Below are 18,021 nucleotides of genomic sequence, written 5' to 3'. Positions count from 1 at the left end.
ATAAATGCCAGGAACTGCTGAACAACGCTCCATGTGGTGAGTTGTGTCACTACAACTTTGCTCTGATCAGCTGTCTAGCTTCATGCTAGAGTTGCCATTGGTTCATTCCTCTTGGTCAGGAAGACGTTGAAATGGCCTTCCTGTGTCAGTGGAGTGTTGTTTTGGAAATCCGATCTGTCTGATCTCTAGCAGGTTTTGTGGTTTTGTGATTTTTGCATTTTGACTTGCTGCTGGATCTGATGGCCCTTCACACCTAATTCCTGTTTCTTATCTCCTGGGTCATCCCATGCTGTCTTTTTAGCAGCCAAACAGTGACTGAGCTGGGTCTCTGATCTCCAGAGTGCAGAGAAAAGAAATTGATACTTGATTTCAGGGACAGAGAGCATTGTTTACAGTATTCATGCATAATTAATAGACAAACACATCTTTCTCTGTTTTGGGCTATAAGTATAATTCAGTCAGTGTAGAGAGATTCAACAAAGAATGATAATAATCTCCAAAGCCCCCCCCCCAATCCTCTAAATTTTCAGGGTTTTTTTTTAAAGGAATCATTGGGAGTTGGAGGATTCGATGCCTCAACTTTGTTCTAAGTCCAGGGAAATTGTACTTAAGGTCTAAATTAAAATAGCAATGCTGGTGGGAAATTGCTTATTCATAGGGTAGCTGTAAGTCAAAGGCAGCTTGATGGCAGATAACAACGACAACCACAAACAGGTACAACTGCCCACAAAATAGCTCAAACAGAGGATGGCTCCTTTTTTGTTACTTGTTTAATTAGCGCCATGAATACTGATTGTTGGATAGTGATGGATGCGTTGATCAAACCACAGATCAAACACTAGAGATATAGCTGACAGATCACCTTGTGTTGTCTTGATCATAATGTTTTCAAACAGTTGTTTGCACAGTCAGCTGAAAATAGTACAGTATGTATAATTAGATAATGCAAATGTGCACATGACCCATTGCTGCAACTGTGCTATTCTGTTAATGAGTCATAGAATGTGAGAACTAATTGTGCAGTTTAGGATCCAGGTAAAGCCTGTTGTAGTACAGTCATAATGCTTTCTTATGTGCTCAAAGCATAGATGCCACAATAATACAAATAGCATGGATGAGTTAGCCATACTGAAATGAATCTAATTTGCATATAATAGCACTTGTGTTAATTCACAGTGTTATTTGCTTGGCAGGGGCAGTGTCCCTTTGCTGTGACTTGAATCCTGCCTGCCTGCCTTGCTTTTTCTTTTTATTTATTTTGACTTATACTGAAGGGCTGCTTGGTAACCGGTGACTAAGGAGGAAACAAACCCACTGCAATAATCTCTCCTTGATTTAGTAACACTTTCAGACTCTTCCCCTGGGGTGCAAAATACTGTATTCTTTCTAATGTTCTGTGGCAGATGTTTAATAAGCTCACATGGTAGCATTCCAATTTACATTGTTATAACACTGAGCACACATTTATCAAAATGTGTTGATATTACCGGGTTCTTCTCCCCCCCCCTCGAAAGGCAAGGATTCATCTGCAATAAATGTGCAGATGAATATTCATCATTGCAGGATGAATAAGCTTGCTCTTTACTATAGCAACCTCAGCAATTCTTAGCGGCCTTTGTCTTATACTTAGTGGTTTTGTTTCATACAATATGTCTTGTGAAGACGTGGCTGCCAACAGGTGCAACATTAGGAAGGGAAGTCAGCAAAAGATGATGATTCTTGTTCACACCAGGATTTTAGCCACTAGGAGAAAGGCAAGGGTGGGAAGAAGAGCAGGGGCCAGCTCAATTCCCACCCTTGCCCACCCCTTTCAATGTTTCCCCTGTTACTCACTTAGCCATAACCAACTATACAACTGAAACCATTCTGAATTCAGATGGAGCAAACCATGTATCACAGATATTACCTATTTTTCGTTGTTGAGAAAGGCTTAGGACATTTTTGCCTTATGTTTGTGAAACCCATGTAAGCTGTTCATAGGAAAACAAAACAGAACATGTTTAGTAACTTTCAGTTTTTTAAAAAGTCAGACTCGCATATAAGAGCACATACAAAGAATTCAGTACAGTATTTAATAACTCTTTTGAAGTCGATGCCGAATTAGCACTTTGTTTGCTGCTGGTAGCCAGTTACAAGAACTAATTGAACTATGTGCCAAAGAAATCCTAACCAAAGGTGTGATTTGATGCTAAGGTTGAAGTTGGCATAAGAAAGAATAAGCTTTTATTAAGCCCTTTACATAACAGCTATAAAATATATACTGCTACATTTATTAGAGCGTTCTGACCCAGATGCACATGCAGCCCAAGATAAGGGTGTTTCTACATAGCATTTATATGGATATTGGCCAAGGGACAGCCTTCCCTCTGATTGCCTGTGTTCCAAGTGATGTTCTCACATGAGCCTGCCAACACTTTAATCCTTCATGCATGCTTCGCACACTTGCTACTTCAGATATGAACTTTATGTAACACTTTTTAGTTCTGTGGGGCTATTTGCTTTCTGAGATATCTATTAATGAACCTTGCAAACACTATTTCACAAACAGAGTTTTTTCTTATTCACAGTTATGTAAAACAGGGGTCCCCAACCCTTTTCACCCCGCAGACCGGCTGGGGAAGGCGGGGCACCCCGCACTTGTGTGCATGCGTGAACGAGCACTCTCTCACACTCACAAGAGATTGCGTGCATGCGCTAATGGCAGTGCAGCACCTGTGCAGGCGCATGGATTGTTCTCATGCGTGAATGGTGGCATGGTGCTTACACGGGCAAGCTGGAGTGTGCGCGCATGCACAAATCAGCTGTGCGAGGTGAGTGCGTGTGGGGGTGGCGGGAGGCCTGTCTCTGCAGCCCGGTCTGGCTCAGGCCATGGACCTGCACCGGCCTGTGGACAGGGGGTTGGGGACCTCTGATGTAACAGACAACGTAAGTAATTGTAACAATAACAAAATGCTACAGTTTATTCACCCAAGGCCCAGACAACAGTAGCAATAAACAAGTTGCTTGTAGAATTGCAGAGTTCAAGTTTCCCTGTGAATTCATACTCAGGTGAAAAATCAAGACATGTTTGGTGTCCCAAACATAGAAGAATCAGCTCTTCGTGTGGAATCTTCAAAACCCTAAAATTAAATGCCAGTTTGCCTCTATGCAATTCATGAATTCACTATGTGGATTCACCCCTCCAACACAAACATATAGGGATGATACTTAGACCAAGTTGGCAAGGGCCTTCACAGTTTAAGCAGCAACAGCGGTTCTGGTTTCTTCAGTTCTCTTTTGCTCTTTCTGATTCAAATCTCTTACTCACTCCTCGTTCTTTCATAGTCTCATCTCTTTGGGCTAAAACAGTATTTCATAGGGTTTATACTTGCTTTATGTATGCTTTTGCTATGTATCATTGTTGTTTAGAACTTATAAAAGAATAAAATAATGAAATTATGCTTGTTAACTGCCATCCATATGAGGACACCAGATCCCAAGTTGCTTACTGCATGAGACAAAGAGAACGCAGGCCATCTGACAGGTGCCCGAGAAGAGCCTGGTGTTACAGATCTAGTAAACAGGAATTGTTGAACTTGCACGAAACTATGTTTTTGTTATGTTTTGTCTTTGACTTGTTTGAGTACTGCTTTTTATTCCAAGATAATTTTATCATGACAGAATGAATTTCAACCTGGTCTCAGAATGCTCCTTTACTTTTCTACATTACTGTAGAAAATTACCGTGGTAAGACTGTGAGTCGAGCTGGTGAGGTGGCACTTAGAAAAGGAGATCTGAATATTCAACATAAAATCTCAGCCAAGAGCTGGCAAAATACAGATGGCATATTTTAAGTGAACCTTCCACTTAAGACTTATAAATTTGTCATTCATTTGATTTTCAGAATTACTACCAGATTTCACAGTTTTTCAAGTTCACCATAATATTCTGGCCTTTCAAGAATTTAGTTTTATCTTTGCATTTAGCAAAGAAAAACGCATAATAGCAGCAAATACATAGTGAATATCAGTGTGCATAGCATCCCAAACTCATTGCAGGATAAGCCTCTCACATACCTCACATAGAATACTGATACAGGCTAATTGCTGTGCCATCGCCGTTATCCTGGTTCCCCGAAAATAAAACCTAACCTGAAAATAAGCCCTAGTATGTTTTTTCAGGATGCTCGTAATATAAGCCCTACCCCAAAATAAGCCCCAAGTTAAGTGAAACCCCGCCCTCCACCATTGTGCAGCAACCAGAAGAAGATGACATGATTGTATTTGAATAAATGTAGATTGTTGTACATGAAAAAAAAATCCCCTGAAAATAAGCCCTAATGCAATTTTTGGAGCAAAAATTAATATAAGACCCTGTCTTATTTTGGGGGGGGGGGGGAACAGTATGCCCTTTCCATTGTTTCAAATCGAAGGAAATATAGAATCATTGCTGATGTTTCATGTTGCAGCTGTAATGGTCTTCGATACCTTATTCTTGGAACTGTCTTTTGTACTCTGTATTTAATGCGACTCAATTGACAGGCAAAATGAATTTAAATCAAAGATAATACAAGAATCTTGCTGATCTCCTCCTCCCCCTCCTCCCCCTCCCTGGTGGCATGCAGATGGCACCATCAGCACGTAGCACTTACTAAGAGTTTTATCATTTTCAACATGTCTCTCTTTACCAGGCAAGCTGTTTGCAGTTTTGAGAAATTTCACTGTTAATAAAAGACAAAAGCAGGTGTGAAGACAAAATGAATATTTCTTTTCTGCATTTTAAAACAAATATAACCACTTGAAACATGTCTACTTTTCTTCACAAAATAATCTTAATTGTTTGAATTGCTGAATCTGGACAGAAATGATTAGTGTACTTTCCCAGCAATTTTTACATAATGCTGTTTTTAGCCACTAGTATTTGTTGGCAGGTATTGTGGATTTGCATATGAATGGGGATGTGAATTTCTCCTGTGTAACAGGAAACCAACCAGAACAATTAAATTTTAACAACTTTGTTATGTATACAGTGGACCCTTGACTTACAGACGGCTTGACTTACAGACTTTTTGAGTTACAGACTTCTCTGGCCGCAAAATTTAGGTTTGACTTGCAGCCTGAAAATTGACTTACAGACCAGAAAAAAACCAAAATGGAACAAAAACGGCCTGTTACAGGATTAATCAGTTTTCAATGCACTGTAGGTCAATGGAGACTTGACCTATAGACTTTTTGACCTGAGAACCGCCTTCCAATACGGATTAAGTTCTCAAGTCAAGACCCCACTGTAGTTGCATTAATTGTCATCTGTCTAGTAATGTCCAGTGTGCTTGTATCATATTTTTTGTCAGCTACATTGTAATGACTGATCCTGTGAATTAGTATTCGTGCTAATCATCCCTGTTTCAGATCTTTGGCTTTCTGTTTTCTGATGTAAATGGTATGGAATTATTCTGCATCTCCAAATGAGCCTAGATTTGTTAGGCAGTGTCCAGCTGTAGTCCATTTGGAGAGGAGATGGTTTGGAAAACAGAATGCTCAGAAGGCTGAAATCATTTTCAAATACAGAATGATTTTTCTTTCATTTCCTTTTCTTGCAGTCATCCTAATCATTATATAAGGATATAGGATATAATCCTAAGAATAATCTATTATTCATAAAAGTAATCATTATATACTAGGCATTGTAGAAAAGTAGAACACAATCCCTTTCCTTTAGCCTATACAGTGGTGCCTCGCTTGACGAGGATAATCCATTCCAGCAAAATCGCTGTTAAGCGATATCCTCATCAAGCTAAATAAAAAATCCCATTGAAATTCATTGAAAACCTGTTCAATGCGTTCCAATGGGCTGAATAAGTCATCGTCCAGCGAAGATCCTCCATAGGGCGGCCATTTTCTGCTCCCTGTCTTGCGAAAAAGCCTTCCTAAACACGTCGGGGAGCAATTTTGAAACCCAACGATCAGCTGTTTTTGATCATCGTAATGCAAAGAATCGGTTTCCGAAGCAGGGAATCGATCATTGCAAAGTGAAAAAACCCCATTCAAACATCGTTTTGTGATCACAAAAGCGATCGCAAAAACTTCATCGTGAAGCGGATTCGTCGTCAAGCTAGGTAAGCGTTAAGCGCGGCACCACTGTACTGTAAAATGATTTAAGAGAAAAGAAGAGGGTAGTTGGAGGGAAAGATGAAAATTTTATATTTTATACTGAGCCAGTAAATGAAAGATTAAGTATAACAATTCATGTAGGGGCAAGAAAGAACTTTAAAAATAGAATAAGCTATCAAGGAAGAAGTACAAGAGAGAAAAGTTTCTAAAAACATTTTCTTAAAGTCAGACACAGAGAAGGCCATCCAGATATCTAAAGGGAAAGAGGAGGAACAGAAAGAGAAAAGACATGGAATTTAGAAAGAGCATAATGGAATGGAACTGTAATAAGGAGATTATTGTCTGATGAAAGGATGAACTGGAGAGAACAACAGAGAGGCAGCAATGTTGATAGATAAGAAGGGATGAGAACACAGAGAGACTTAAAGCTTAAAAGAAGCTGTTTCAATGACATACAAAATAGTAGGAGGAGGTCAGTGGAGGGGAATCTGTCGAACTGTACCAGGGTTATAGCAGGAAGAAAGAACAACTAAATGAATAGAAGAGTTGAGAGCAGGAATAATAAGTTTTAGTGTAAGACAGGAAGAATAAGCGACAAAGCATTGTGATAATCAACATGCGCTAGAACAAAAATCTGGATTAGAGTTTCAGTGACACAAGTAGACAAGGGTATCCTTTTATATAGAATGATGGACAGCAGAAAAACTTTAGATGGAGCAGTAGTGTGAGCTACAAAGGAGAGCAAGGTAAAAGTACTGTAGATTATTGCAATGCTCTCTACATGGGACTGCCCCTGAAAGTGGTTTGGAAGCTGCAGCTGGTGCAGAGTGCTGCCGCCCAGTTGGTCTCTGGAGCATCTCAATATGACCATATAACTCCTGTCATAGCCCATCTCCACTGGCTACTTGTATGCTTCTGGGCCAAATTCAAAGTGCTTATGTTAGCTTTTAAAGCCCTTAACGGTTTAGGACCTTGTTACCTGTCTCCCTCAAAACATCTATCCACCCCACCCACATCTCTTATGTGGAAACGCTCCAAGTAGCCACCCGGGGGGAGGCCTGGAGGTCATCCACCCGTAATCGGGCTTTTTCTGTGTGGTGTTCGCCTCACTCCGGAATTCCTTTCCGCTAGAGGTGCAGTGAGCCCTGTCCCTCCTGGGTTTCAGAAGGCTAACTTAAGATCTGGTTGTTCTCCCAAAACTTTCTTTAGTTTGCCCCAGAGTAATAGTTCACCCTTCTCTTGGTCCATCTCGTGTGATTATTATTTTTTTGCGGCCCATGGGCTTATTGGATCATTGCACCCATCGGGAATTTGGAATTTCTCTTAGCAGTGTTTTTATTGCTTGTTGTTATGTTTCCTTGTGTTTACCACCCAGAAAAATAAATAAATAAATAGAAAGAAAGAAAGAAAGAAAGAAAGAAAGAAAGAGATAAGAGCTTAAAGGCTCAGAAGTGCCCAGAGCAGATTTCTCATTCCTAGGAGAGAAAGAAGGTAAGGGATCCTTGTGAGTGAGAGTAAACAGATTATCTCTCCTTGGGTGATAGTGAGTCTTTCTCTCCTGAGCCCTCTTTTACCATATGTAAATTTACTGTAGGGTTTCAAAAAAAAAAGATTCCTATTACCACCTGTAGTGTAAAATAGTGTGGAGTTGAATTATGTTACCTTTCTCATGATAATATGCAGATCAAACAATTTCTTCCAAGAGCAGTTGCTCAATATGCCCCCTGGAAATTAATGGGAAGCACTTTAACTACTTGTCCTGTTTTTTAAATGCTTTGATTCCATGTTTCCTAATTTTATATGTTAGTAAAGTGCTGTGTTAACATTGCAATCCTAACCATATGTTCAAAAAAATAAGATTCAGCCCTAGTGACGATAGTGAGACTTACATGTAAATAAATATTAATAGGATAGTGCTATAAATATCTTTCTATAACATTTTTAAAACTATGCCGTGTTCTTATTCTGTATTCACAAAGTACCATATTATATAGTACACCTTGTTACACTAATTACAACGAAGAGAAGATACTGTTGTACTTGTCTTCTAGAGAGAGGGAGGGAGGGAGAGGCTTCCAGTCCTTTCAGCCAGTATTTTCTGAATTTGTCTTCCTGCTTACCCACCTACCAGCCTAATTCAGGGGAAAAATAAAACATCATTCTTAAAATAAGAATAATTTTATCTGGTATATAGATAGCCCTAGCAATCCTTGATCTGAAGTGGGGGAAGTTTACTTTTGTAAATATTTTGTCTGAGGGAGACACCTAGTGTCCTTTTAACGAGAAAGGTGGGATAGAAATATTTTAAATAAATAAATAAATGCAATTCAGGACAATGACATTATTAAATTAGTTCCTCTTCTAGTTTTGAATATATCACAGTCCTTTCTGCTTTCTATCCTTAACACTTAAATCCACATAAGCCAGTTCATCAGAAAAGTTTCACCTGTACTCCTGGTCTTAGACATGAGGTCTCCATGGCTACAGTGTTAACTTCCTGGCTATAGCTTTTATTCAGAAGTATGTTGATAAATTCTGAAGTACAGGCACACAACAGGACAGTCCCCGTAGCCATGATCCCTTCCCAAGGAAAGCCCAAAAATGAAGGCAGTTTCCTACTTATCACCAAACCATTTCTTACTTTAATGCAAGAATCTGACTGGTCTGAAGTTGGGAGTATTTTATAATACCCAGTTTTTGTCCACTAAAATCCTAACTACTGATGCTGTTCTTTATAATGTTGGTAGAGAGCAGGCAGATTACAGCAGAGATGAGCTATGTGCCAGGGAAATGAAGAATACTTTAGTCCCCCCCCCCTTGATCAGAAAAGCTCATCTCAAAATATCAAGACATTTTGTTGACAAATTAGTCAATCACTCAGATTTTTTACCCCTGCATGAGAGCAAAAAGACCTGTCCTTTTTGCTATTTGCAGCAGCAGCATTAGTAAACAAAACAAAACAAAAATAAAACAAGAATTCACACACAATTCTTGTAATCTCACCTAGCGGGGAGAAAACTTTTACATCCCTAATGTGTGGAATGTACACAAGAATGAAAGAATGCAAGAATGATATAAGAAAACTTTTTTACATCCCTCATGTGTGGAATGTACACAAAGGGTCTTTGACATGTTTCTTTCCCACCTTGTCTATTGAGTTCTTCCTCTCCTGCTGGGCAGGGTTTGGGCTATCTATTAATGTTAACAAAGTTTTCCTCTTCCAGCACCACTTTATAGAGCAAAAAATATGACTAGGTTTTTAGAGATTATGTAGTTACATAGCTAATATTCACTCTCTACCAACCCCAGCTGATGAATATTTATATAGTTTTTGGAAGTTTGGTTTAATTATTTTATAGTGCAACCTCCAACCCCTGCTATGAAGACTCAGCTTCAAGCCCTTCCTGATTTATGCTCCTTTTCTTCTTTAGTTCTTCAAATAAGTGTCTGCCTTAGATTATTTTCAATTCTTCAATGGAACCATCTTGTGTCATGTGCTGGTGTTTGTTTGTTTGTTTTATTTTATTTGTTATATTTGTTATATTTATATCCCACCCATCTAGTCATTCGACTACTCTGGGTGGCATACATCAGGCAAAATAAACAATCAAAATAACATCAGTGTTCCTGACATGTATAGTTTTCTCAAGATATTTTGGTGTCTGAAGTGAAAGACAAGGTGGCACTTCATCACCATGTGTAATTTATGTCTCCTATCAATTAACATGTTCTTGTGGACTCTTCTGAATGAGATTTTCCAGGCTCACATTGGAACGGCTTCTATGTCTTTGAGCACTTGAAAAGAATCTAACACATAGCTTCTGTTGTTTCCAAGAGTGAGCATGTGGGAGGCTTGCTGTTACTTATTATGTGAAGGCAGCTGCTATTAGGAAAATTCCAAAGTTTCTCCATCTAGCAACTCTCCATGTGTTGTGACCATGTGCCTCTTTTTACAGAGGACAGTCCTTCGAAAGTGCCCTTGGTTTGAAAGGCCATCTCTCCCATTTCAGTGGAAAGATTAAAGAATGATGAGATGTGAGGAACAGGGTTCTGAATTTGTCCATTGATACCTGAGCAATGGGCACACACATCACCTAGTCAGTCTTCCCCTACTATGGTGTCTTCCAGACAGAGCATGTAGGCTGCCTAGTTCCACCTTCTGTGCTGTTGCTTGATCCAGAAAAGTCACAGGATTCATCAGGACCTCGGTCCTCACCAGCTTTCCTTGCAGGACATACAACAGCTGAGCAACAGGACCATAAGTCAGCTTCATTGTAGAAGAAATGAAAACTTGCAGTCATGTCTCCTCAGAGTGAATGTTTGTGATCTCCACACAAAGTCTCCTCAGTAGTATAATCAATCCTTTACCAACTTAAACCATCAAGCTATTTCCTACAGAATGTTAGATGACGTTTCCGCCACACACATAAGCCCACATGGTGGGAGACCACGAATTGAGGGAAAGGCATTGCTTTCAGTGCTAGATAATATATGTTAGCAGTTGGGGAGACGACTTGAGTGCAGATGGAAGAAATATCGCTGCGACTATGACCAAACACAGCTTAGAACCCATTATCGGGCCTACTCTGTGATGATATGGTTGGCAAAATGCCAGCATTTCTCCAGTCGTACTGCTTCCTCGTCATGTCATCCAGCAGAGCTATTTCAGGTCGTCCGGGACCTTCTTCATCCTAATGGTTCGATGGAGGTCCCAGACTGCTCAGTGGCTCACTGTAATGAATTTGTTACACACTTTGAGGGGAAAATTGCTCAGATTTGCAAAGAGTTGTACTCCACTGTCGATGCAGAACCTATGATTGTGTCCAATGCTCTGGACTTATGTCACAATTTATTGGATGAGTTTCAGTTGTTACGACCCGAGGATGTGGACAGGATTGGTTGTGCCATCACTACGCAACTCAACCCCTGCCCATCACGACTAATAAAGGAATCTGCTGGGGGATTCACACCTGGATCCTGGAGGTCATCAACTCCTTGTTAAGAGAGGGAGTGGTCCCTGCCCCGTTAAAGGAGGCAGTGATTCGTCCACTCCTAAAAAAGCCTAATCTGGACCCAGGTCTAGTGAACAACTATCGTCCAATAGCAAACCTCCCTTTTCTGGGCAAGGTTTTGGAACATGTGGTGGCTGAGCAGCTCCAGGCTGTCCTGGATGAAATGGATTATCTAGACCCATTTCAATCAGGTTTCAGACCGGGTTATGGGATGGAAACTGCCTTGGTTGCCCTGTTTGATGACAGGGGAAATACATCCTTGTTGATTCTCCTGGACCTCTCAGCGGCTTTCGACACTATCGACCATGGTGTCCTTCTGGACAGACTGGCTGGGATGGGAATGGGAGGCACCGTTTTATGACGGTTCCGCTCCTACCTGGCTGATCGAGTCCAGAAGGTGGTGCTGGGGGACAATAGCTCTGATCCATGGCGGTTGCCTCATGGGGTTCCTCACGGCTTGATATTGTCCCCCATGCTATTTAATATCTATATTAAACTGCTGGGGGAGGTCGTTAGGAGGTTTGGCCTGAGGAGTCAGCAATATGCTGGTGAAATCCAGCTCTACCTTTCATTCTCTACCAATCCAGGTGTGGCAGTCACCATTCTGAACTCATGCCTGGACTTGATAATGGACTGGATGAGGGTCAATAAACTGAGGCTCAATCCAGACAAGTCAGACGTGCTGCTGGTAGGTGCTCTGCCAGATAGGTTAAAGGGCCATTTCCCTCCTTTAGATGAGGTTACACTCCCCCTAAAGAACAGGGTCCGTAGCTTGGGGGTGCTTCTTGACCTGGGTCTGACCCTGGAAGCCCGGGTGGACTCAGTGTCCAGGGGTGCCTTCTTACAGCTGCGGAGAATGTATCAACTTCGCCCTTACCTGGATGAGCGGAGCCTGGCAACAGTTACACATGCACTGGTCACAACCAGACTTGTCTACTGCAATGTGCTATACGTGGGGCAGCCTTTGAAGACAGTCTGGCAATCAGGCCAGGAGGCCCTTCTGAAGGTGCCATCCCTGAAAGGGGTGAGGGGGATGGCATGCCGAAATAGGGCCTTCTCAGCTGTTGCCCCCCAGCTTTGGAACACCCTCCCTATAGAGATCCACCTGGCTCCAGCACCTTTGGCTTTTTGGCGCCAGGCAAAGACCATTCTGTTTAGCCAGCATTTTAATTATATATTATCCTTTAGCTGGCCATATGAGCAGCATGATTATTAATATTAATGTTTTAATGACTGTTTTTAATATAAGGTATTATTATAATATTGCCTATTTTTAATGTTTTTAAAGTTTTAATATTGTTGTACGCTGCTCAGAGACCACTGGTAATGGCACAGCTAAAAATCTTGTAAAATAAATATGTGGCTGGCATGCTGTCCACTCTGTGGCTGTTATTCTGGAGTCTGCCCCCTGTTGGGTTATTCATGTCCTTTGCTGCATTACCGTAACAGAGTCATAGCAGGCTTCTATTTTGTCATAGAGGGGATTTATTACAAAGGGTAAACAACATCAGTGGAAATGGTAATGCTTGAGAAGCCCCACAGTGGAAAAGGGCACAGAAAAATAAAGCAAGGGTTTGGTGAGAATAAAAAGGAAAATTCATTAGAAAAATCCTGCAGAAACAGAAATAAGAGAAACATCGTTTGGATGGCATGGGAATTTTCTTTGAAACCAGTGTATAATGAGGAACTTAAAGAAATATAAATGGAAGAGTCCTATAATAAGATGTGTTACACATTTAAATTACAGTTTCTACATTATTTCTAAACTTTGCATCTACAAAGCTAATTCACAAATTTTATGTAGTCTTCTTTTGTAGTCTTTTTTGGACATGCATCCATGGCTATTCAAGCATCATAGCATCATTCCTAATCTTCTCCAACTGTTTTCCTTTCTCATATTACACAATCTTAATCTTTGACAACCTGTGCAAACTTTTTGAATTTGTTTTACCAACCATGTGTTGGCACTCAGCATACTTGTATGACACTGGCCCTGCTCCTCACCTTAACATCCTTGAAATTGTTTGAAATTAACCTGGTAAACCAGCTAGTGGCTGGAAACCTTCCAACACAGACATGGGGAACAACAGAGGGCTATTTGCTCAGAATTCTTTCAAATCTAGAGCCAGTCCTAATTTAGTATAAAAGCAAAGTTTGACAAAAGTTGGCAGGGGTGGTGGTGGTTTGGACTACAGCTCTTCAAATTCTTGACATGACATGGCAAGTAGCATTTCCGCAGACTCTTTAAAATACATGTATAGTTTGCATTATTGTTTACCAGATATTACTGCCGCCTTCATTTTATACTGGAAGTCCTCTAGAACAATCAGTCTTCTTTTCTGCATTTGGCTCTCCATTGATGTGCCATATGATTTGTGAGAATAAGTGAAGATAAGATACCCAAGTAGAATATTAAAAGTCATAATTGCTTGCTGTAGTTCTTTCTCTTCCTCCCATCTTATTGGGAGCTATCTCCTTTTCTTTATAATTATGACTTTTAAAGAAATAATTATAATTATTTATACATATAATTATAAACTGATTATTGCTGCTTCCAGAAATAATGTGCTCTGTTTTTCAATGACCAAGATTGGAAAAAAAGGACGAAGAGTAGCTAAATTTTCCTCCTATAAACTAGACTTTTTGCTGCTCACTTCCTAGTAAGTAGAGCTATAACGCTTGCTGTATGGAATCTTGTTTTGTAGGATGGAAGAAGGAGAAGGACTACAACAAACACAAATAGTGGTATGTAATTATTGATTTTATTGACTTTTCTCTCCTTACATCCTTATTTTTTCCCCCTCATGACAGTGTTTTAAATATACTCACTGTTTTATTTATTTGTGTTTTTTTTTAATTTTCATTAAACAAAGTATTTGGAATAACCAACACCCAAACTTGACCTTAAATTCCGACACAAAATGGAGAGAAGAAAACTGTGGACAATTCCTGAAATTTTAAAAAAATCACCAGACCACTTATTTTTTATAACAGTTTTATAGTAATGATTGCTTGTTTACTCCTGGTTTGTTATGATGGGTAATATTTGTATTATCATTAAGTTTTGCAGTTCACTTTTAGCCAACCATGCACCATCTATAACTCTCACTTTCCCCAAAAAACAGTGACACCAGCATGTACTGTAATTCATAGATTATATAGAAGTCATTGGTGTTTTTGTTTTTTAAACAATCAATCTACATATTCCTCTCAGGAATATGTTCTGTGGCAGTATTACCTCTGTGATTTACTTCAGCATTTTCACAGTAAATTTTAGAGAATTCTTAGCAATTTATTTCTTTGGACTTCTGTTTTCCGTCATTGATTCCATCTGCTGTTTCGTTACCCAAAACAATACATTTGGGAGATATACATGGAACGAGATGAATCCTAATCAAAAACATTCTGTTACTTGCCTTTTATTACAACTAGGTTCAGATTACTCTGAGCCAGCAACTCAGAGTAATACAGTGGTGCCTCGCTTAGTGATCGCTTCGCTATGCGATGAATTTGCATAGCGAGGGGGTCCGGGCCATCGCTGGAGCGTTCGCTCAGCGATGGCCCCTATAGCGTTTTTTCGCTGTGCGATGATCGCCAAGCAATTCGCTTAGCGATTTTCGCACAATGAAGCGGGGGAGAACAGCTGATTGGCGGTTCCAAAATGGCCGCCGGTAGGTCCGCGCCGCATTTTCGCGCCCTGCCCTCGCTTACCGAGGTGCGAAAATGGCGGCGTTATGGAGGAACATCGCTTAACGGTGAGTTTTAAAGCCATAGCTATGGCTTTTTTATTTCCGTTTAGCGATGTTTTCGCATAGCGAAGGTTAATCCGGAACGGATTAACCTCGCTATGCGAGGCACCACTGTATACCGTTTCCCTGAAAATAAGACCTAATCTGAAAATAAGCCCTAGTATTATTTTTCAGGGTGCTCATAATATAAGCCCTACCCCCAAAATAAGCCCCAGTTAAGTGAAATCCCGCCCTCCACCATTGTGCAGAAACCAGAAGAAGATGACATGACTGTATCTGAATAAATGTAGATTATTCTGATATTAAGGCCTAATGCGTTTTTTGGAGCAAAAATTAATATAAGACTCTGTCTTATTTTTGTGGAAGCACGGTTTCCTGTTACCTTTAACTTTATTATTATTATTATTATTATTATTATTATTATTATTATTATTATTATTATTATTATTATTATTATTATTATTATTATTATTATTATTATTATAGATCAGCCATGTCAAATATGCAAGACTAAAATACAGTAACAAAGCATATAGGATTTACAATTAATAGAAAGCAGACTGAAATTAAGATTACAGTTAAGTGTGATTTAAATAATCTGTTTTCTTATTGTAGAAGCTACTGCACAAAATTTTGCTACCTTAGTTGTAATTTCACTTGAGTCATAGAGGAGAAAAGAGGTATAAAATTTACCAGGTCTCTCTAGAAAATGTCTTAAAATTGGGAAAATAAGTAGATCATGTGAATCTTTATAAAATGTGCAGTACAACAGGGCATAGTCCACAGCTGCAATCATACTAGATTGGCAGGGGCAAAAACATTGGCTGTAAGGGATATGTGCGTATCTTCCTTCTAAAAATCCTGTTACCAATGAGTTCAACCATCTAGTCCTTTTCTTTAAAAAATATGTAATTTATCATCCTTTAAAGAAATATTACTTAATTACATATATACAGATATATTAAGGTACATACATATATTAAATCATTTCAGATTTCACTTCACATATAGAGACATAGCACTCAGTTTGTTATTTTATAGTAAAGACTGCTCTTGCTTTTCCAAAAAAAATTGTTACCAGAATGTACTGAAATTAATAGATCATATATTGTATAAGTCATTGTTTTAAAAATATCATTGCATGAGCTAGGGTAGATGCAGTGGAATTTACAAAAATGCCGACTTTACATGTCCCATCTATTCAGTAGGTCAACCTTACTGAAAACTAATAACTGGACTTAGCCTAGAGAACCTAGTGGTTCCTGTTCTGCCAAGTAATGTTAGGGACAAGGGATATGAACCTGGAGAGTACATAGGGAACCTATAAAAGCCGTTCTAGGGGAGCAATAGTAGAAGAGGGCTACTGCCCTCGTACTCTTCTCATAGGATGCCTAAGGGCATTGGGCTGGCTACTGTGAGAAACTCTAGTATCCTAACTTTTGGCTGTGCTCTTAGTTGCTGGCATGTATCTTTGGTTAATGGGATGTGCCCTCTGTTGAACTGTATCATTTTACACTGCAAGGAGCTATGTGCATGAATGTTTGAATGCTTTCTGATATATCTATTCATCTGTCCATCCGTTTGTCTGGCTGTCAGTCTGGCTGTTAATCTTAACTGCCACATAGAAAAAAAGTAATTCAGAGAGAAAGAATTTCTGCTCACGTCTTTTTGTCCTTGGCATTGTCATTTTGTCTATATGGATTAAATATACTAAAATTAACGCTATGCTAAAACAAAACAAGATAGCAATCCAACATGTACATTTATTTTTAATTTATAAGCATGATATTGAGACCGGTGGGTTTTTTGTTTTTTACTTTTATGGATGCAAAGCGTTTCATACTATATTGCCTGATTCTTGATAAAACAATGAGATCTATTAATGTCTCGTGGATGCATTTTTAGAAATGCATCTGTTTTGAATTTCATTCAGTGAGTACAGAAATGGTTCAGTGACAAGCATTTGTGAGTTCTTCCGTAGATTTTTTCCAAGCAGTTTTGTGGTTGATAGTGTCTTGAAAATACTGAGTATAAGAAAGCACAGAGAATTATGTACTTGCTTTAAAGCAGAACAGAAATAAAACAGAAATAAAACATACTGAATGTTATTGTTAGAGGAAATGAAGATGAGTTAATCTGCGATTCAGTCTGAACAATAAAGGGTTTTATAGCAGATACACTAGTTCACACTGTAGATTTCCATTTCTTTCTGCATGTATTTCACCTTGAGTAATTAACAATCTGATCTTTTCTCATTATGTGACTAAAGCGTTCAGGCTTTGTGGGTTTCATGTGTTTTAGTACCTTAGTACTTCTTTGTTGGTCACCCTGTTAATCCAAAAAATTGCTGGATTGAAAAATCAGTTTACTACTTGATTGTGAACTAGTCACTTACTCAGCCTTAATCCCACAGGAAGTGGTTGTGTAGATAATGGGAAAGGGAGACCTGGAATATGGACCCCTGAGCTCTTTGGAGGCTGAAAACGTATTGCTGTCACTAATTAAAATGCCTGTGAAATCTAGTAGGCCTGATGCCACCATTTAATGCTTCACTGAGAATCTGATTTATAAATGTATGAAATCAATGGATAGTAACAACAAAACAATATTTCTTACCATGATTACTCACCTAGCATTTAAGAATAAAAAGGCAGTGATTTTATAACTAATGTTTTTGAATGTTGCAGATGTGCATGGGGGTGACCAGTAATGTCAGTGTTCTTTTTATGCATGGATTCCTCTGTGCTGGTTGCTTGTTTATTTGTTTACTGTATTTTTTTAAAAAAACAACTGAGATATATCTCAAAGCTCCTCTGCCAAAAAATTGTGTAATAAAGTTACTGTGTGATGGTCTGACTTACTGCCTTACCTTGAAGAGGCACAAAGGGAGACTATGTTTAGCAAGTGGACAATGAAAGCTATTCTATAGGGCCACTTAGGCCAGTCTTTTACCCCCCCCCCCCAAAAAAAAGCAGACATTGTAAGAACATGAGGATTCATTCCTTCTGGGGCTCTTCCTTCCTATTTTCATCTCCACAGTTAAGGAGAGAGGGTTCCATCCACAGCTTTCAGACAAGATCTGGCATGTGTCCACCCATAGCTCCTAAGCAGCAGGGATGTTGGGAATCCTTTGGGTCCAAGTCCAAGTCTCTTTGGTATAAAGTCCCGAGT

General features: G+C 39.4%; 1 protein-coding gene across 3 annotated transcripts in view; it reads left to right on the top strand.

The window, feature by feature from the left end:
- The window catches only part of FGF14 (fibroblast growth factor 14), a 386,515-nt gene that overhangs the window by 194,851 nt on the left and 173,643 nt on the right, over positions 1-18,021 (top strand). For 2 of the 3 annotated variants that reach the window (XM_078391413.1, XM_020795566.3), the window contains exon 2: positions 13,807-13,846. The exons of the other annotated variant lie outside the window; for it this stretch is intronic. In XM_078391413.1, the coding sequence (XP_078247539.1) occupies positions 13,807-13,846 (40 nt within the window). The remainder of the gene's footprint in view (positions 1-13,806; positions 13,847-18,021) is intronic. 3 annotated transcript variants of the gene reach the window in all.

This window comes from Pogona vitticeps, chromosome 3 (assembly GCF_051106095.1).
Source record: "Pogona vitticeps strain Pit_001003342236 chromosome 3, PviZW2.1, whole genome shotgun sequence".
In the NCBI taxonomy this organism is placed as follows: Eukaryota; Metazoa; Chordata; class Lepidosauria; order Squamata; family Agamidae; genus Pogona; species Pogona vitticeps.
The sequence above is the reverse complement of the archived record's forward strand: the minus strand, read 5'-3'. Positions and strand labels throughout refer to the sequence as shown.